Source organism: Solanum verrucosum, unplaced genomic scaffold (genome assembly GCF_900185275.1).
Source record: "Solanum verrucosum unplaced genomic scaffold, falcon-dt-bn FXZP01000251.1, whole genome shotgun sequence".
NCBI classification, from domain to species: domain Eukaryota; kingdom Viridiplantae; phylum Streptophyta; class Magnoliopsida; order Solanales; family Solanaceae; genus Solanum; species Solanum verrucosum.
The window spans coordinates 549,499-571,030 of NW_026020453.1; the positions used below are offsets into that span (position 1 = coordinate 549,499).

Below are 21,532 nucleotides of genomic sequence, written 5' to 3' on the forward strand. Positions count from 1 at the left end.
AGCTCTTAACATATTATCTTTAAAATAATTATTTATAAATATTCTTCTAATGAACCAACAGATTTTAAACTCAATTACTTTAGCTGCTATATGTACTCCCTTTTCTCCTTTTTTTTTATTTTAAAAAAAAATATTTTCTATATACTCCCTCTATTTCATATTAATTGAATTTTTGAACTTTTTTTCATTGTTCAAAATAATTGAATTATTCAAAGTTCAAGATGGATATTTGAATTTTTTCCATATTTGTTCTTTTATTTATTGAAGTTTTATATTTTCTAGTAGATAAATTACACTACTTACAAAACTATATTTATGATTTCGCAAAGGACAATAGTGGAAATTATGATTTAAATTATGTCCTTCAATGTTTTTCTTAATATGCGTGTATTGCCTCACAAATTCAGTTAATATAAAATAGAGGGAGTATCATTTTAGTGGAAACCAATACTCCCTCTGTCCCTAATTATTTGTCAACTTTTCTTTTTTTATTTGTCCCTAATTATTTGTCAATTTTGACAAATCAAGAAAAGACAAATATATTTTTACCTATTATACCCTCAATTAATTACTTTGAAAAAGTAGAACTTCTTGAAAATCTTAAGTTTTTAATTCATCCACTTCATAATTAATAGGGGTAAAATGATAAACTCACTATGTCAATCATTGATTTCTTAATAAGTGTGTCAATTCAAAAGTAGACAAGTAATTAAAGACAGAGGAAGAACTATTTTAAAAGACAGTTTTGGAACTCGCTCCAGAGTTGGACACTAATAAAATACCTCAAGGTTCATGTGTGGGACTTAGTTCTATGAATCTGACTGTACTAAGTAAAACGTCCCGCCTTATAAAACATGGGTGAATATATAGTACCCCTTTGGCTACTTAATTAATGTAATTTATAAGGTGTGAATATTGGTCCGCGCCGTTACCGTTTACCCTCATTTCTTTGTTATATAATTTTCTTTTGTAATAAGATTTACATAAAGAATTGAAAGAAATTCTCTTCAATATCAGTGAGTCATGTGTAATAGATAACTAAAAACAAAAACAAAGATAAAAGTAGCTAGCTAGAGAATTAACTTGGAGGTCTCTATCAATGGCGGGTGGCAGTTGCCTACAGAATGCTTCTGTCTTTGTCTTTATTTCTATTTCTACCAATTTTGCGCCACCTTTTATCTAAAGCTTTTCCAGCAATTCTGCTCATACTATTATGATTATGATGCTCATACAATTAAAGCATATATATGATGATGGAATATATACATAAAATAAATTTTAATTAAAAGTAGTGTTGTTGCCTATTATTAAGTTTAATAAACAGATCCTTCATCATTAGGGTTTATTTGTTTGGTGGGGGCCTGCCTTTATATAACCCTATTTCTTCATCCTTCTTCCATTCTCTCTGTCCCTTTTTTTCTTTCCTTCTTCAGTTTTATTACTCTGTCCTCGGGATTTGGTCCAAAAAGATAGCCAAATCCTCACTGGAAGTTCCAATTCCCGAGGATAAAGCTTTGTCTTTATGTTGTTGACCCTTTCAAATTTCTTCTTTCGGAGATCGTTGTTTATCATACGAGCAATTTCCTCTTGATTTGTTTGTTACTTTGAGTCCACATATTGACTCTACTCAGATCTGCTCATTTTGAAATTAAGGTTTGTAATTTCATCTAATAAGGTTCTTTTACAAAATTTAAATTCAATATGAGATTCATTCATGTTGTATTCTCAAAAGTATGAATTCAGATCTAACATGTATTGAAATTTAAGTATGTTTTAATGTATATATTTACACTTTATATCATACCTTTTGATCAGATATAAACTCGTGGTAAGGTCTAAGTACACTTTACTCTCTCTAGACCTTAATAAGATTTCACTGGATATAACAATATGTTATCATACCTTCTAAATTTAGATGATCCTATAACCAAAAGGCTATGTCCATCTTGGATTGTAAATGTTAATCCATCCTATATATCATGATGATATTCTAGTGAAATTTGTTCCCAAAGAAAGTCTCTTGTTTGACTTTATTCTAAAATGTATCTGGACTTGAAAGAAGTGGACATTTGAATTAAATTCACATATTTTGTGTTAAACTCACACTATATGTCTTAGTTGTGTGGGTGTGTGTGTGTTTAAATGTCCTAATTATGGGTTTTTTTTTTGTTAATGAACTCATTTGTTCTACTAATATATGTGCTCTAGGAAAAGTATTCTTTGTTGTTCTTCAAATTACTACTTGTAAATCTTTAAATAGAAGTCACTAGTTCTTGTTTTTTTCGAATTCTTTTTCATAACCTATTAACATAATTAACCAAACAAATATATAAATGGATCACTGAAGATCTTATTTTGTTCTTACTTTTTGCTAAAAATAATATTGATCATACTATTTTCCTTCAGGAATTTCACAACCCCCTCTTTATAGTACCATTTTAACAATGATTTAATTTTGTTATTCTTTTCCCTAACCTGTTTATTTAATTAACCAAGAAAATAATTGAATAATATTAAACATGTGAAACGAAATGCCTATACAACGTGGTAAACCGCTACTTAAAATTTAAATTCATGAATGGAGATATTATTGTATCATTCATTACATAAAAGTAGAAGCATCGATTAGATTATGCTTATCGTATAAGGCAAGAGTGGACTCAATTTTAATTATCAAAAAGGACTATATTAGATCCACGCACTCCTTGTGTCAAATATATTTGTAGGAGTTTTTATATATACATTGCATTTCGAATTACTATGTAATTTTTCCTTTCTTTTTTTGTGGCGGCTTTCTCATTTTTATTTATCATCATTAACTTGTTGTCCTCTTCATTTGGATGTTATTAATATAAAAATTGCTAGAATTAATCGAATTTATTTGGCTAATTCTTTCTCCATGATCAATATTCAAGTTCAACTATAAATCGACTTATTCTTTATTCATTGCAATCTCATGATATACAAGAAAATTACAAAGAAGTACATAGTAATTAAACTAAATAGATGAAGCATTTTGATATAATAATGTTGGCAATAATATAAACATTTTGATCTAAGATTAAATGTTGATATACGAATATGCAGGTGGTTATAGTAGTACATTTGATTGATCAGAGAAGATGAATTCCTTGTCACACGTTCCTCCAGGTTTTCGATTTCACCCAACAGATGAAGAACTTGTGGATTATTACCTTAGAAAGAAAATCACCTCTAGAAGGATTGACCTCGATGTTATTAAAGACATCGATCTCTACAAAATCGAGCCATGGGATCTTCAAGGTACTTATAATTAAAAACGTCTTTATATACTCTGACAGTCTACACTATCGGAATATTTTAGCATATTAATCTTCAGATTACTTATGAACTCGTATAAACCTACATTTTTAAAAATTTGGTAGTCTAAAAGTTGTTTCACAATATATATATATTTATTTTATTTTATTTTTTGTATAGAATTATGTAGAATGGGGACAGAAGAACAAAGTGATTGGTACTTTTTTAGCCACAAAGACAAGAAATATCCAACAGGAACAAGAACAAATAGAGCAACAGCAGCAGGATTTTGGAAGGCAACAGGAAGGGACAAGGCTATATATTCAAAGCATGATTTAATTGGGATGAGGAAGACTTTGGTGTATTATAAAGGGAGGGCTCCAAATGGACAAAAATCTGATTTTATTATGCATGAATACAGACTTGAGACTGATCCAAATGGTGCTCCTCAGGCAAGTTTTCCATAAATTCACAACATATATTATTATTTGATGCAACCAAGTTAAATATATTACTTCTTTTGTCCCAATTTATGTGACGTAGTTTGACTTGGCAATGCTTGAGAATTGGAAACTAAATCTATGAGGGACGAAATTGCATCTTTTTATTATTTTTTTTCCTGTTTGGCCATAAATGATATCTTAGTATATTTCCAAATATCGAAATTCAATATTTGCAAATTAATATTGGTTTATAGAAATAGTACTATGATGAGTATTTCAAGTAAAATAATGGTTCCCATAGACAAATCTTCAAAAAAAAAAATCAAGTGAAGTTCATGTCCATACACAATTTGAAAGTTCCACACTATTTTATTTTTTTTGTTTTGTTTTACCTTTAATTGCAAATAGTAGTACATTCTTTCAACTCGACCCAATATTGTCCAATTTGGAAACAACACGACCAAATATTTTACCCTCCTCAGATTTCATTTGTGGAATTTCACTGAGTAAGCTATTGTTGTTGACCAAATATTGTCCAAATGCCTAGACTTTTGCGGAACAAACTTCTTGATCAAATTAATATGCACTTTTATAAAATATTATCATGCTTCATTATATTATATAGATTCACTCATTAATATTTTTGGACAAATACAGGAAGAAGGATGGGTTATATGTAGAGTATTCAAGAAGAAAATAGCAGCTGGCATGAGAATGGATACTAGTGAACATGGTTCACCAATTTGGTACGATGATCAACTTTCATTCATGCAAGACATGGATTCCCCTAAGCCAATACATCCTCAAATTAATTACATTAACCACTATCCCAATAATTACCCTAATTGCAAAAAAGAATTTGATAATTTGCACTACCAAATCCCACCTCAAAATCACCAATTTCTTCATCAACTTCCTCTTTTAGAAACAACTAAACTTGTAGCTGCACCTCCTGGTTGTAGCTCAATGCCTATATTTGGCAATATTAACGTTAATCGACCAGCATTGCTCACACAAGATCAACATGTTCATCCTACATTTGGGAATAATAATGACAGCCAGCAAGTTGCAGATCAAGTGACTGATTGGCGAGTACTCGATAAATTTGTAGCTTCTCAACTTAGCCAAGAAGATGAAAATAATAACTATTCGTCAAATGCAGTACCAAACACATTTCAGGCTAAGCGCGATGATGAGGTGAATTTGAACAAGCAAGAAATGGCCCCGGAAAATACCTCCACAGCATCTTCAAGTTCTCAAATTGATTTGTGGAAATGAAAGTGAAAATCCACCTAATAATAATAATAATAATAATAAGTTACTGCTCAAAAATATTATCATAGGATGAATTAAGTACGTACATTATACCTTCTTGATTGAAAAAATATCTGAAGATATATATAAATATATGTGTACATTATTATAAATGTATAGAAATTGTTCGGCATTTTCTAATTGTATTTAACTTAAGATCTACCGACGATCATGATTAACTCATAGAGATTGCAGCTGGATGATGCTGCATGGAGTTGTAATTTGCAGCATTATTTGTGTAAAGCATATGGCTATATATATTTGTTATTGTCATAGCCATTTGCTTTGTTTATGTAGTATAACCAAACGATTATTTCCATAATATGTTTAAATTTTATTAAGTGATATTCAAAATATATATATATATATATATATATATACTGTAAGTGATATTCGAGTACTAATAATTATAATATCTACTCTCCTTTTCAATTTCTAGGAATTAAATTATATAAAAAGATTGTAAAAAACAAAATTATAGTGAGTTGTCACTCTAATTTATCTTTTCGATGATTTGATAGTGTAAAAAATTATTTTGTATTATCAGTGTATAACACTGGCAGAGCACATAACACATGTAAGAAAGCTTTTACTATGACAAGGAAAAAAGTGGTTCGAAAATGCTAGATGTTGAAAATTTCGCATATTTATTAATCCCGTTTAATTTGTTGAATATTTTGACTCTGACACTCCGCCATCAGTGTACGGGGAAGAGTTATGTATGCCAACGGAGGATTGGTTATATAGGTTAATAAATATTATATAGTTAATAATTTTAATAACAAAAAATTCTAATTTTGCCGGTATAGAAGTTAAACTTTTAGACCATATATCCGTCCTAATAAAGCTACTGCATGCAAGAGGCTAATTAATAAAAAAGAAAGATGTATTTGCTTCACTTTAATTAGCTGCAACTTGTCACCAGCATAGTCCTATAATTCTTTCAATTAGTCTTATTCAATGTAAATTCAAATTAATTGGGTTCATAAATTTTAAATGCAGATGCTTAAAGAAAAAAACCACAATGAAGAATCAAATAACAAAGAGTTTCTATTTTGTTTTTGGATGGAAAACACGTGGCAGTAGCTAGGAGTACTAATAATATTACAATCCGAAATTAATGTAAGGAAAGAGTTGCTTTTATTGGTTACTCCGTTCACTTTACATGTTTAATATTTCAAAAATAATTTTTTCTTTTTTTTTCTTATTTTACCTTCAACAATAATTATTTATTCCTCAAATCATTTCACAAGACCTAAAAACTATACGTCAATTATTATAAAAATTATGATAAACTACTTATATTAATCATTACTCTTAATTAAGGGGCGTGTAAAATCTAAAACAAACAAGGGATGAACTGGCCAGCAACACTACAACAAATGAAGGATTAATTTAGTGATAATTATTTATATTAGCGGCAATAATATAATTTGCACTATATTATAGTATTTAGCAACAATAATAAATATGTCACTAAATTTTCTATCAATTTTAAAATCAATATCATTAACTTAATTGTTACTACTATAAAGTATCAATTCACAGCCACTAAATGTCTCTTCACTGTAGTGTCAGTAGGCATGATGTTATTAAACCAAGTAAAAATACCAGTTGGCTTATGCATTTTATGGACAAAACATTTATTAAAGCAAATACAAAAACACATTTCTTATTTAACAAAATTGCTATTGGTGGCTTATATATAGGTCCATCATGAGCAAAAAGTATACTAGTATTACGTTCCTTTGGAGTTAAGACTTGTCCCCATTGCATTTGCATTTGCTGAAATAACTTTGCGTAAAAACTTTTCCATTCTTCATAGGAAAGGAAAAAACCCTAAGAAGCAATCTAGCCCTAGTCAGAATTATATATATATTCCCCAATCACCCCTAGACCACTTAGTCGGTAGGGCTGGAGAGATGTAGAGTGTTATAAGCGTTAAATTTTCACTAAGTAAGTATAAATAATATATTTATTTGAAACTCAATAAGTCAAATGAGTTGTGGTGAAATTTCATACTAGAATTATAAAGTTCGAATCTTGACTCTGCCTTTACTGTCCAAGATAAGAACGTACATGTGTAACATGTTTGCAATATGATACTAGTAATTGCTGATTCTAAGAAAATCACATGCTAATTTCACATATTTAAGCTTATGCAAGTCTTGGGGAACACGAACGGATCGATTTAAGACATAATTTCTTAATACAAATATAAAATTTAAACCAAAGCTATTGAATTCACCAAATCCGTAACCAATACTCTAGCTCCGCCCGTGGTTCCACTTGCCTACTTCTAGTGCATGCAAAAAACATGCTCTCAAGAATCCATGGAATGAGATTAAAGAGATAAATGGGAACATTACTTACAGAAACATATCTTCTCTCTATAGTAATTCTGCAAAATTACTGAAGAACTTGAAAGTAACCAAGAGAATAAAAATGAATTTAAGAGAGAGTTGATTCTCAAAATGTCACAATATTTTTTATATATATAAATACAGTGTAAACATTTATAGTGTCCAAGTTATTTGGATATGTCTTAGTCTGCTAGAGATAATGCTCATTTTCAAGAAAAGGAATTATTTTTTTTTTCCACAAACATACTCATTTAATATGTTTTCCTTACTCATTGACCATAATCTTTGGAACTTTAGAAAGAAAGGAGTATAGAAATAATTTTGTCAATGTATTATCCTATAGGACAAAAAATATATTTTCAAAGTCAATTTAAGTCAATAACAAAAATAGGTATACGCATGGCATGAAGATGTGATGAGCACCTGGGAATTATGATTAAGGTTTCCAAGTAATGTTTTGAGTGTAAATGAAGTTAACATCATTAAAGGATGAATACCCATGTGACTGCTATTATATGCTCTTCTTTCCTCTCTAAATTGAAAAATTTAACACTTTTTCTTCAATTATATATTGCATTATTTGTTTTCTATTAATTTACTTACGTGTCTTACTTTTTCTTTTTAGAATATTTTCATTAAAATGTTGTTTTTTTATATTCAGTAACTCTTTTACTTTAATATCGCATATGTCAGATTAAAATCAATGAAAGCTCGCACAATATACTAGAATGACGGCAAATAATTTCATTTTAGTAAGTCATTATTTGGTTGTAATTCCTTTGGTGTAGAGCTGTCAATATGGGCTAGCCCACCCCATTTTACGGGTCAAGTTGGGCTAGCCTATTTTTGGTGTGGGCCAGAAAATGGTCGGCCTAACCCACAAGTACGTGGGCTACAGGCTTGCCGGGCTAGCCCACTTTTTTTAAAATTATATTTTTTTTATAATTATTAAAATATAAATTATAATTTAAAAATATTATCATAAATATCGACAAAACAATATTACATCATGTTAATGTTACTACTTGTTAATCAAATTCACAAATAAAATTATCTTTATAATATTTATTAAGGTTTTTTCAAATAAAAGTATAAATATATAAATAGAAATATTAACCTAATTGTTTTGTCACATTAAAACACAAAAAATGTGACCATATTCCAACCATAAAAAAGTTAAAAATAAACTCCTTAAAAAAATCATGAAACTTATGACGTATCCAACACATCATGAAATCTATGGCGTATCCAACACTTCATGATCACCTTCATCAAGCATATCTGAATCAGCTTGTGGCAAGGTTGTCTTAACATCTTCATTTTCATCTGCAATTTATATGCGGTTTCAATTAGTTAAATATTAAATAGATTTTGAGTTTGGATTCTCTTTAATTTTAAATTTTAATATTATATTATATTTTTTTAATTATTTTTATTTGGCCCACGGGCCGGCCCTACCTATATTTCTCAAGCCCCACAAATCAACAGACTTATTCAGGCCGGGCTAAAAAGCCCTTTTCTTAAATGGGCTCCAAAAATCTTAGCCCAACCCTATTAAATCCCAGATTAAGCCAGGCTGGTCCAACAGGCCTAGCCCATATTGACGGCTCTACTTTGGTGTGTGGGGGTAAGGCTTGATTCCTGTCATATCGATAAATTAAAAAAGAAAAGAAAAGAAGTTGCATATTAGATGGGACATGGACCAAATCTCTAACAATCTTGATCTACAATCGGTTCAAACTTAATGTCGTTCACTATGATAATCGTTTAATTTTTATTTTTCTGGAAATATTAGGAGTTCTAACTTAAGAAATCTATGGTTCTTTTAAGGTGAAATGTGACCCCTCTCAGGTTGTCGTCTGTTTATTTGGTGTCGAAATGAATCTTATGTTTGGATACGCTAGTAATACTAACATAGTAACATATCGATTTAAATGTCTTACCACTCAAACATATTTTCTAGGATTTTTTATTGGTTGTAAATATTTTCCTTTTCTTCAGAAGGGGTAAAAAAAAATGAGTTTCTTACAAAGGTTACTAACCAAAGTTTCTAGGATATTTTAAACAAAACGGGAATAAAAATATATTATTATTTTTTTTGAAAAAAAGAAACCAATATGCTTGGAGGAAAGGAAATAAAAGCAACTTTTGGCAATACGACGTTTGGTTAAAGGCTCTGGTGGACAAGTTCCTGGTCGTTAATTTGAGTCAGACATTTTTTGCTTTTCCGGGATTTATAAAACTGTCACGGACTTAAACTTTTACTAAGCACTTGGTGCCATACTAGACAACTCGCTCACAATTTTTTCATGATCTACAAGCTCAAGTAAGCTTCTTTTTAAGAATAGATTGCTAAGGGAATGTTGAATTAAAGAAAGACAAAAGAATTGCTTACGAAAGCTTTTGTATTGCTTAAGACTTTGAAGATTTGCTTAATGATTTTACAAATAGATGTCTCTCTATTTAAACTTACTTAGGAACTAATACGCAAATAATAATTATTAAACAAATCCCTACATATTTACAAATTAATCATTTTCTAGAATTCTCTACATAACTAGAAGATTCTAAGAACCTTCCATGCAAATCCATAAAATTCTAAAATCTTCCAACAAATTTTCCATACATCTCTAAAATATTCGACTAAGGACTATTCTTCTTTCAATGTAGTCCTCCAAGCATGGCCCTAAGTGGCATGATAACGTAACGAATCATCACACTAAACAACAGTTTTTTTTTTATAAAAGCTACGAACCACTTGCTCATTAAAGTGCTATCATTAGATGCCCTGGCCTGGAATTCTAAACAAAGACTCGTTGGAATCGCTCTACATAGGCGCCAAGGGAAAGCACTGCATGGTTCCAAACAAAGTGACGCTTGTATAAGGATAACAAATTCAATGGCAGCCCCACAAATTTAGAGAAGAATGTGTAAATTTTCTTCTCAGTTACATTAAAAGTGTGCAAAATTAAATAGATACTCATAATAACTAAATTTAACCTATGTCATCACATAATTTTTCGACGAAGGATGTGCACCATACTGCCCTTCACCTAAGGTATCTCCACCCATGATAACGAATACTCCATTAAACATGAGACTACTAGTCTAAACTTACAAATCTTCATATGAAACAACATAATCGAAATCACTTCAATCAGCATCCCACTCGGTTCCTTGGGAGCCTTTCTTCCACTAAAATTCTCTTAATCAAAAATTTGAATTTAGCATACCATATTCAACAGGCTTCACCACATATTATTCAATGGCTCAATGCCAGTTATGTGCTGGTACAACTGTCCAACAAAGTAAATTGGCAATATCTATGTGTGCCAAAAGAATATGATCATTTATTTCATGGGAAGAAAAAAAGAAAGAGGAATTATTATCGCATTTGTCTCTAACAGCAGGTTCCCTAAGTTATTTATATGTACAAAAAAGTGAAATATATGTATATTAGATATAATATGCAGTAACAGGCTTGGCACCACAACATATTTGGAAACCTCACTCCTGTACACAACCAGAGCTTCAATTTTGATCTGCCACGGTGAAAGACATACCACAACAGTATCGCAAAGAAAGGTATGTATAATCACATGTGCAGAAGATTATTCACAGTAACAGTTACCGAGTGCGTTCTCTGTAAATCCTGCAAATTCAAATTTATCACTTTTAATTGCAATTTTGAAAGAAGCATCGAAACAGGAATGTAAAATCAAAGACAGCTAATGAGTGGTTCATGGATTGAGCAAATTTAGAACTAATTAGTTCATTAAATCATTAGCTACAATTGTTTGCTAGTACTATTTTTCAAATGACAGTACATTGCAAAGGCAAACTTAGACCCCTTTTATGCTATTTATAACCTTCCGGATGGAAGAGTTAAATATTTAATATTACGAGATATTTTAGCTTCTTTTTTTCCTTTTAGGTTGAGGAGTGGGGGATAGGGGTGGGAGATGGGGAATGAAAATAGCAAGGCAAAATTTTGATTCAAGGAATCTCAACCAAGATGGTCAGTTAATGTACAGTAATATCTATTTTAGGTGTAAATTTGCCACCAGCCGCCCAAATAACAATCCTTCGAAAATGGACTTATTGCTACTTAGCACTAGAACATAACTTTTACCACCCTCTTTTACTTGATATAAAGGGAAGACGTTAAATGACTATACCATATCAAGGGGAATAATTAGGACGAAGATCAGAAAACTATGAATTTGCTCATTGCCTCTGCCCGTCCCCTACCATTTATCTATGAGAACACCAACCATTCATTTCGCTTTTTCATCTCCCTCACTTTTTACAATTAATTCTAATTCTACTTGTAGATGCACACACCCTCCAAGTGCAAGTCCATTTACTGATTTTTGGAGTTAACAGCAAAAGTAAAATGGCTGTAGAGAAATAATAAAGAACATTGTGCCTCTAAAAGTCTAAGTAACCATACCTCGAAAATTATTTCATCAGGTATGTGTGGCAGCACTTCTCTAACAGTTTCAACCATAGTGTGTATGTTTGGAATGTTGTTGTTTGTGGCACGTGAGGTTGTCCTCAAGTGCAACCCTCCAGCACCTCCAACGTGCCTCACAGAACCAGCAGGAGGAATTGCTGAACTGGAAGTACCAGCCTGGGAGGCACGCATAGACCAAAGATTCCAGGCAGCATCTTCCAGAGCAGTTTGTGCATACGTTTCTCCAACAGCTGCAAGATGCCTCATCACTGTCTGAACCCGACCCAAACTCGCTGACCTGATGCCTGTAGATGGACCAGCACCATCTAAACCCAACCAACCTGAATCAACTCCTGAACCCCTGTAGACCAAATGGAAGAGCAAAATTAGTGACCTCTCTATGTTTCTAGATGATGAGGAATTACTGCAAAAGATGACAACAGAAGCAACAGAATATCAAAAGGATGAGAGGGAAAATGGCCCATTTATAGGAGAGTAAAATCCGTGATACAGATTGAATTTATCAAGGACCTCCTGCGTAAAGTTTCAGAAGTGCAATCATACAAACAATATATAGCAAGCACTGAGAAACCTTGTTATAAAACAAAAGATGTTCCACTTTTTGCACAAACAAGGGGCAAGCATATATTCTTTAAAATAACTATGTCTCAATCACAAAGTAGTTGGGTCAGCTAGACATTCTTTAAATTCTACTATCTTAACTTGTTTCATTCTAACACTCTAAATTAGGGGCTCCCAAATTAGAGGTCTCTAAGTTTCACTTACCCATATAGCGACACACAAATCCATAATCAAAAGAAAAAAGACTTGTGTCAAAAGCAGGAAAGGTAGCAATACAACTAAGCCATAATGTTAACTAGTTTGAATCACCTATATGGATCTTTGCTTCCTGTTTTTATTGTCTTTTACTAGGTCCTCAGGTATTCCGTAAAATTATAGATCTTTTTAAACAACTCACATGCAATTTTAGGTTTATCCTGCCCCTCTTGTAACCTTCAGATATCATGGTGGCACTCCTATGAATTGTTGCATTTGGAGGACTAATTAGTGCATGGTCAGACCATCTCTTCTCTATTTTATCCACTATCTGTGCTGTTTTTCAATTATCTGCTGAATGTAATTACTTTTGATCGTGTCTAATCTTGTATGATTGCACATCCACATTAAAATATGCACTTTTAAAACTCATCTAATGGATATGGTAGTCTAATAGGCTCCATATTCACTTGCATATAACCCTTGCTAGTCTCACAATCATTCTATAGAAATTACCTACCGATTTAGTTGATATCTCGCACATCATTCCTACATGTCATGTCATTTTAATAATATTTATTACATTTCATCTATCATATCGATTTCTAGGAACGCTGAGGTAACTAGTTATGCGAATTGTCTGCAGTTACACACCACTCCCACCAAATCTTAATATAACCTCATTCTTTATACAGTGGTTAAACTTGCAGTGTATCTTATCAGATTCCAGGGAGATTTTGCACCAGAGAAGTTGTGTTTTCCCTTGCTCTTTTATGAATTATGATTGACTAAAAATTAGGTTGGGGACTACATAACGAGGGGAGATCCATATATTTCCTGGTGCAGAGGAATCTTCTTCGCAGAATGGTAATGAGCAGGAAGGTGTTCCCTTGGATATGCCATTTATTACATCTGGCAACAGAAGCTACAGGAAACAGATACAATAGCCTGGAGACTTGAAGACCATCTTCACAACTACTTTAGTTCCCAAAAGTACAAGAGTTATTTGGCAGATTATTAGCATTGTGACAGTAAGAGGGGAGAGGAGATCAGTCATTATTGTGCCTGAAGTGGCTCCTAACAAAGGGTGGGGAGATATAGCTATAAAGATTGCCGAAATTTGTAGACAAGCAACTGCCAAAAACAAATGGCTGGTGAAAGAAAGGAACCTCATGTTAGAACAGCACAAGGAGTGTATCAACTTTTATGAGACATGGGCTTCTCAGGGATAAGGGCTGTTCCCACCATATCTGAACTGAGAAGATGGGTATCAGACAATGGAAATCAGCTTTCAGAGTTCTGATCTAGGACCTTAATGATACACAGTTCCTGTTCGAATTTCTGAATACCAAGATGGATGAACAAGTCATGCTAGGAAGCTGGATGTGGAGCAGGAAACCATCAAGCTGAAGTGATGGTCACCGGAAGCCACTTTCACGAGAGAAGAAAAAATTACAGATTGGTTATGGGTCAGAATCATTGGTCTTCCTTTACACCTTAGGACGAAGGAGACTATGGTAGAAATTGGCAAGAAGTGCAGCGGGTGGATTGAAACAGAAGAGGAGACCACTATAAAGAATCATACGAAATGGGCAAGAATTAAAGTGAAAGGTCCACCGGAAATAATTCCACGCTCAGTAGAATTGGAGAAAAATGGGTTAATTTTACCCTGCCGATCTGGAGTGAAGGGACTCTGATGCTAAGTGAGAAGATGAATAACAACGGCGAAACCCTACCTGTTCTATCACATGAGTCTCATGTGTCAAAGATATTAAGGTTTGGAGAAGATAGGCACGTGGGGGCGGAGAGGCAAATGGATTGCTCAAATGTTCAAAATTTGCTGGTGGGGCACGTGGGGGACTCCTCAAGTACTAAAGCGCTAGATTCACAAGGAAAAGGCCATGAGGGGCCTGGATCCGAGCCCAATAACAATTAAAAAGAAGAGGATAATTGGTCCAGGCCCTCTATTAGTCGTTATTGAAGCTGGCTCTATTTCGTCTGCCACTTATGACACATTAGATGATGAGAAAATGGCGATAGAATTCCAGATGTTGATGACTCTAACAGAGCAGGAGCATTCAACAACTCCAATGGCAATCTGCCGATTCCCAAGCTTCAATTCTTCAGACAAGAAGAACACGGAGGCGGAGGAGGGGGAGTTCCAAGAAGAAGGGGAACATGTTTTCAGCTCTGATTACACAGGCAGGGGCCTAATGGTTTAGAGGTGTCCTCAATTGACAATCAACAAGGCCAATTGAGGAAGCTGTGCCGCTGGAGATGCAGATACAAATAGCATAATCAGATGCCAATTTATGGGTGCATCGAAACATAATGAAGCTGAGCAAGCAATTCGGAGTTATTTTTAAAGGTTGTGAGTGGTTTTTACTCAACTCATGAAGCTAGCCAGGAATAGACGAGAGAAGTTAACCGAGACGAGTATATCGGCATCAGCTACTCCAAAATCCAAAGATTCGAAGGAGGTGAAAAAATTGGAGTTCGGCATCAAATTTAAAGTGAGGGATCAAGGAGCAGAAGGAGAATTAAAATAATTCTCAATGAGAATACATACTATATCATGGAATGTTAGGGGGCAAAACAACTTGGATAAAATGGGGTGACAGTCTCTGATGCAGGAATGGAAAGCAGACATATACTGCTTTCAAGAGACCAAGTTAGAAGGGAATTGTGACTTAATTGTTAACATCTTTGTAGTAACATGTGGAGCTGAAGGCCAGTGGGAGGGGAGGAATTTTGATCATGTAGGATAAAGAGGACTTTTGAATATTATAGGAGAGTGGGAATTGGTTGACCCACCTTTATCGGGGGGGAGTTTCACTTGGGCAAAGGGGGCAAACCAGGAGTGCTTTCCAGAATTGACAAGGGTACCCCTTGTCCCCCCTTCTGTTCCTGATAGCTATGGAAGTGGGGCAGATGATTCACTATGCTAAGAGGAATGCCTGGTTGAAGGGCTTCTCTGTGTCTAATAGAGAAAACCAACACTCTGACCATTACAGATTTATTGTATACTGATGACTCTTTAATTTTTTGTGATTCTGAAGCTGAACAATTAAAATATCTGAGACTTATCTTAGTAGTTTTTGAAGCAATATCTGGGCTACATGTGAATTGGAGAAAGAGTTGTATGTACCCTGTCAATGGGGTTCATAATATTCAGGTTTTAGCTGTTATTGTAGGGTGTCAGGTGGAATAAATAATAATTGCCAACTACATATCTCGGATTACCTCTGGGATCAAAATATAAAGAACAAGATAATTGGAGTGGGGTTTTGGAGAGGTGTGAAAGAAGGCTAGCAACATGAAAGAGTCAATATTTGTCCTTGGGAGGCAGGATGGTTCTGGTGAACTCAGTACTGGATTCTCTTCCAACATATGTCATGTCATTGTTTCCAATAACAGTCAAGGTAAGGGATACAACTGATACTTAAGGAGAAACTTCATATGACAGCGTACATAGATAAGAGGAACACACACTTGGTTAATTGGGAATCTCTCATTACTTAGCAAGAAGGAAGGGGGCATAGGTTTTAGGAACTTAAAAGCACATAATCAAAGCCTAATCATGAAGTGGTTGTGCAGGTATAGTTCTGAACTTAATCCCTTGTGGAGAATAATCATTGGTGAAAAATACAGCCAGACAGATCAGTGGTGTACAAGTCCAGTCAACACCCCTCATGTGACAGGGATCTGGAAAGCTATCAGACAACTATGGGATTCTTTTCAGATGATACACAAGGGTGGGCAATGGGAGGACTTCATTTTGACATGATAAATGGGTAGGTCATGGGCCACTAAAAGATATATTTCCTGAGTTTTTGTCTATAGCATCACTTCCTGACATCAAACTAGATAGTGCTTGGGGACTGAATGGCTGGAATATCATCTTCAGGAGAGGGTTGAATGATTGGGATCTGGGAAGAATCAATGATCTTTTTGCTACTTGCTTTCATAGGTCTCAAGGAGGAAGAAGATTCTCTTTACTGGAATAGAAACAAGAATGGGATTTATACTGTTAAATCTGCTTATCTTAACCTTTCACAGACAATCCACCCCATTGTGAATTGCCTATGGAAGTGCATTTGGAAGGCTAAAGTTCCTACCAAGGGTGCGAGCTTTTCATGGCTGGTTGCTTGCTAGAGAAGTTTGCCTTACTCAAGAAAGCCTGGCTTCCAGTTATGTTCTAGGTGTGTTTTATGTGGGAAAGCTTTAGAGTCCAACAGCCATCTGTTTATACACTGTCCTTTCACTACTCAATTGTGGATTCTGTTCCTTAACTTGGTGGGGCTTAGTTAGACTATGCATGCTAATTCTGCTGATCTGCTAAGAACTTGGAACAATAAGGGGGACACAGTGAGACAGAAAGAGTGGTGAAGGTTGGTCCCTGCTTGCATATGGTGGTCAATACGGAAAGAGAGGAACTCAAGATTTTTTGAAGATAAATACAATTCATTGCAAAATGTTGAGATGAATTGTATCCTTTTGATTTATTTTGTGTAAAGAAAGCAATGTAGAGAGTACAGATTCTCTGGTAGATATGTTAGGTAGTCTGTAGGTATAATAGATCACTTTGATCTATTCTTCTGCAGTAAAAATGGTTAACACTCTCCTAAGTGTTTTCTTATATATATATAGTTACAATTCTCAAAGAAAAAACTTGCAGTGTATGTATTTTAGTTTATTTCTACTTATCCTAAAACACTTACTGAGGTGCTTCTCCACAACACAAACTTTTGTTCAGCTCTCACTGATTTCGTCAGTTGACAATATAAATTGCTGAAAAGGTTTGTCCTATGGGACCTCATCTTGCATTTATTGGCTAGCTCATCCCTAACTAAAGTACACAAGTAAAGGGTCAAAGCAAATCCTTGAAGCAATCAGGCAGTTCAGGTAAAATCTTTTATATCAACCACCGCTTCTCGCACTTGTGAAGGCTCCTTCTTGAATATCCATTATCTCACTCTTATGTATCTTATATGAATTCATTTCTTCTCGAACGACTTTTCTTGACACTCTTACCAAATATTTTCTGTCAGTTATCCTCTTTACACTTCAGACTTCTACAAAATATTAGATAGAACAGCAACAGGCACAATATAATATTCCACAGCAGATGCTGGTTTAGCTGAAATCAATCGTGGCAAATGGGTAAGAATCAATCACCGACTATGATACAAGAAAACAGACCTCCAATCACTACTTTCAAGAGGATTGTGCATTTGATTACGGGAAGCTTCATTTTGAAGTGCATGACCAGGAAGATTCAACTGATCAAGTCCCATACTCATCTCACGAGCAAGCAGCTCATCACCCCGAACATCTACGGTTTGAGGATTTACCTCATTCTCGCTTCTTCCTATAAACAACGGCTTCCGGCAAGTGGGACATGAATAATTTTCAGTTAAGCCTTGATCCAACCTGTAATTATTTTGCAATATTTTTATATGAATTTTTCCTAAGATTGCAATTTGCACTACCCAGTAAACATTTCAAGCAACGACTAAGCCATACCAAGATCTCAAGCATGCAAGATGGAAAAGATGATTACAAGATAGTTTTTTCGCCTTTGCCATCGGTTCCTGTCATTTCCAGCATATCAAAGGCTTACATATTCAGAGAAAAAAAGAATCGAATAAAAAGGAAAATGGAATAAGAACAAGGAATCTCAAAGGGGCAGAGAGATACCCTGCAAATGGCACATTCATCATCATAAGTTCGTAGCTCTTCCAAAGTTGCATCAGGAAGTGCACCATGAAGAGTTCCCAATGCTATTCTCAGTTTAATAAACCCTTTGACCCGTTTTACAATGGCACTTAATAAAGCCTGCTCAAAATGAATTAAAGTTTAGTAACAGTGCATGGATATACTAAACATTAGATAGAAGAGGGAAACTGAGGTATTTGAAGAACTATGAGATTACATTAATTCATACAGATAAATATTTACACGAATATTTAGGAAAAGAATTGCATCCACAAGGTGAAATGCCATGCCATGAAGCCACCAAATGTGCACATAATGAGCGAGGGCCATCAACAGAGTCAGCATGTCCAGGAGAAAACCCATATTCCGAATAAGAACGCCTTTCCATTCCCCAAATGAGCCTGTAAGAGGTTTTTAGGAATAAGATGAGGATCGGAGATGGTTAAAGACAAAAAGAGAATCATTATTTCTTATTTGAGTAAATATCCTATATATTTCAATACTGCAAGAACAAGGTACAGGGAAGACGATTAAGATGTGTTTTCAACCACAGACTTCGCATGAAACCACCCATAGAACAGAAGCAGAAAGGAAACTCTTTCCACATCCTTTCAACTGGATATACATTCAGACAAGCTCAAGATTAATAAAGGATGCACATATATATCCTTAATGTCTTTTTTACACGCACATATATCCTTCATTAGCAATGATTAGGGAGTATTTGATTAAAAACTTCAAAGAGAAAGATGACTTCTTAAATAAAGTAACTTTGTAAAGTTATTGTAAAGATATGACACTTGGACCTAACTCAACCCCAAAAGCTAGCTCATGAGGGAGGTTTGTCCAAGTCCATATAAGGAGACCAAATTCTCATCCCTCTGCTGATGAGGGACATCTTAACACTCCCCGCACACCCAAACCTCAACTGGAGCGTGAGCACTTCTAAATGGGGGCCCATTATCGGTGAACAACAAATTGGTATGGGCCTGGCACTGATACCATGTAAAGATATGGCACCTGGGCCTAACTCAACCCCAAAAGCTAGCTCATGAGAGGAGGTTTGTCCAAGTCCATATAAGGAGACCAAATTCCCATCCCTCTACCGATGTGGAACATCTTAACAGCTATATAAGAAGAATATCTCACTACTAATGGAAAAGAGAACGGCAGACAAAAACGAAGAGCATCAACCTCATTAAGGAAAAGATCACACCGCTCGTGAGAACATTTCAAAGAAGGGTCGATAAATCAAACAAAAATCTTGAATGCAGAACATTGATCACAAAATCCACTTCAGTAAGCCACAGTGCATCTCCAATAAATCACCATAACCTCATTACTCAATCAACCAGACCACCTAAAGCAAAATTTACCAGCATAAAACTTACCTGCAGCAGATATGTCAAAGAGCTTGGATATTCTACTATTTGAAATATCATTTGCTGAGTCATGGATATATATGTCAAGCAGCTGAAATCCATGAACAAGAATAGCCTGTAGAGAAGGATTGGCAAACAAAATGCAATCGTTAACATGTTTTTGGAAAGGTCAAAAACATTCAAAAGCATCATGCGTCAAAGAAAAATAGAAGATATACCCTCCTAATGTACTGTACCTGTAGCGTCTCAAATGCTATGCTAAGAGGCTCAAAGAACAATAACAAAAACAGGGATGAACTTATTGTTTTATATACAATCAGGCACACCCTCATCCTGCAAGGACACAAAAAAATCGTAGTTAGAGAAGTCTTCAAAAGACCAAATAATGTGCGTAAAGCACTTGAGTTGTCATCCACCAAAAGAAACTGATAATCTGGTTCCCGTACACAGAGTCGAACAACACATCAACTTTGTTTAAATAAATACCTCTTATGATTCTAAAATGGGACCATTATGGACCATGCCTCCAGGGCTTTGGTCTAGTGGTAAGAGTACAACGATGTGTGGGTTAGGCACATGTCACGGGTTTGAACCCAGCCCACAGATAAAAGCATGGTATTTAAGAGAACGGTAGAGTAGCAGGCACATTACCCACCAAGTTTTGAACCGTGTATCAATGGTTCTCGAGAATTTCTCAGCTATCAAAAAAGGGACCTTATGGACCAAGGTCTCTTATAGTTCGATCATTCACTCAAACACACCTAATTTTTTTGAATATACACTCCAAACTCTAAAAGAGCAGAAAGGGCTCCAAGGAAATGCCCAAAGATGCACGCCACCACCAATTCCAAGCCTCAAACCAAGGAATGAAAGTTTTGAAAGGGAAGCAGAGAGGGAAATGGATTCTCTCAGGGGCTAGAGTGTAGAAAATCCAACCATTGATGGGCTTAAGGTGGCAATTGGTACACCACTATGACGCGTAACTCTCCATGTTGTAGGTACCCATTACTTTACACGTTGTCTGTAATTCTTGGTCCGATACAAATGATTTCTTTGCCGATTTCGTCTTCGCGAGTTAAAACAATTGTGGTAGTTCTAAGTTCTAACAGCCTTAATGATAAATATAAGAAGAATATTCTAAAATTAAAAAGTATTAGTCGCTTAGATTGAATTGCTAATTCTCATTCTTTGTTGTTGATTGTTCTTTCTATAATCACTTCTCGACTAAGTTCTTCTAGTTTTTCATCACTCTATTGTATATATTCAAATAATTTTTCCAAATTATCTAGTTGTAAGCTCGTAATTATATCTAACACATTCTGTGTCTCACTTCTAATTGGATCAATATCAATTATTTTTCAAGGTTATAGTTCCTTGAGAAGTATGAATCTAAGAAACAATTTAAATTTGTCAAAATATCAGAGATTCTTGAGCTAACTTATTTACCTTTTCCTACCACTTCATTTTCTGTAATATCTACGCCTCTTTATCGAATCTCGCAACTTGTGCCTCGCCAATCCTCAACTTTTTCATACTGTTCTCACTCTTTTGGATTCAAAGGATCAAAGCATAATGGTTGGTCTCTAGGAAAATTTCATATACTAATCGGAAACTGAGTTGGATTTTAATGTAATAAAGTTGAATCAAGAATGAATAATAGTAAGACAAACAAGAAACTGGTTTTTTTTTTTTTTATGACAAGGGAAACCCGCAGCTGCTACCCTTTGGGTGCGCACAGGGTAAAAGCCCCGCTCCTATGCAATAGCTCACAAACCACATAGGAGAGGTAACCCGCACTAG

General features: G+C 34.5%; 2 protein-coding genes across 2 annotated transcripts in view; one reads left to right on the top strand and one right to left on the bottom strand.

Annotated features, from left to right (window-relative positions):
* The first annotated feature begins 1,605 nt into the window (after positions 1-1,605).
* Positions 1,606-5,059, top strand: LOC125808615 (NAC domain-containing protein 7-like). Its single transcript, XM_049488291.1, has 4 exons — positions 1,606-1,653; positions 3,088-3,282; positions 3,460-3,735; positions 4,384-5,059. The coding sequence occupies exons 2-4, from the start codon at positions 3,123-3,125 to the stop codon at positions 4,998-5,000; spliced, it is 1,053 nt and encodes a 350-aa protein (XP_049344248.1). The 5' UTR covers positions 1,606-1,653; positions 3,088-3,122; the 3' UTR covers positions 5,001-5,059.
* Positions 5,060-10,727: 5,668 nt separating this feature from the next.
* LOC125808641 (E3 ubiquitin protein ligase RIN2) overlaps positions 10,728-21,532 on the bottom strand; it is a 29,103-nt gene continuing 18,298 nt past the window's right edge. The window contains exons 6-13 of the mRNA XM_049488313.1: positions 19,969-20,065; positions 19,742-19,847; positions 18,594-18,751; positions 18,333-18,470; positions 18,159-18,226; positions 17,835-18,065; positions 11,853-12,216; positions 10,728-11,051 (exon numbers count right to left, since the gene is read on the bottom strand). Of these exons, the coding sequence (XP_049344270.1) occupies positions 10,995-11,051; positions 11,853-12,216; positions 17,835-18,065; positions 18,159-18,226; positions 18,333-18,470; positions 18,594-18,751; positions 19,742-19,847; positions 19,969-20,065 (1,219 nt within the window). The 3' untranslated portion in view covers positions 10,728-10,994. The remainder of the gene's footprint in view (positions 11,052-11,852; positions 12,217-17,834; positions 18,066-18,158; positions 18,227-18,332; positions 18,471-18,593; positions 18,752-19,741; positions 19,848-19,968; positions 20,066-21,532) is intronic.

Excerpts from the sequence above, each read along its gene's own strand:
- LOC125808615 (XM_049488291.1), top strand. The coding sequence starts at position 3,123 with ATGAATTCCTTGTCACACGTTCCTCCAGGTTTTCGATTTCACCCAACA. Across the intron at positions 3,283-3,459 it reads CGAGCCATGGGATCTTCAAG|AATTATGTAGAATGGGGACA; the intron begins GTACTTATAATT and ends TTTTTTGTATAG. Across the intron at positions 3,736-4,383 it reads AAATGGTGCTCCTCAGGCAA|AAGGATGGGTTATATGTAGA; the intron begins GTTTTCCATAAA and ends AAATACAGGAAG.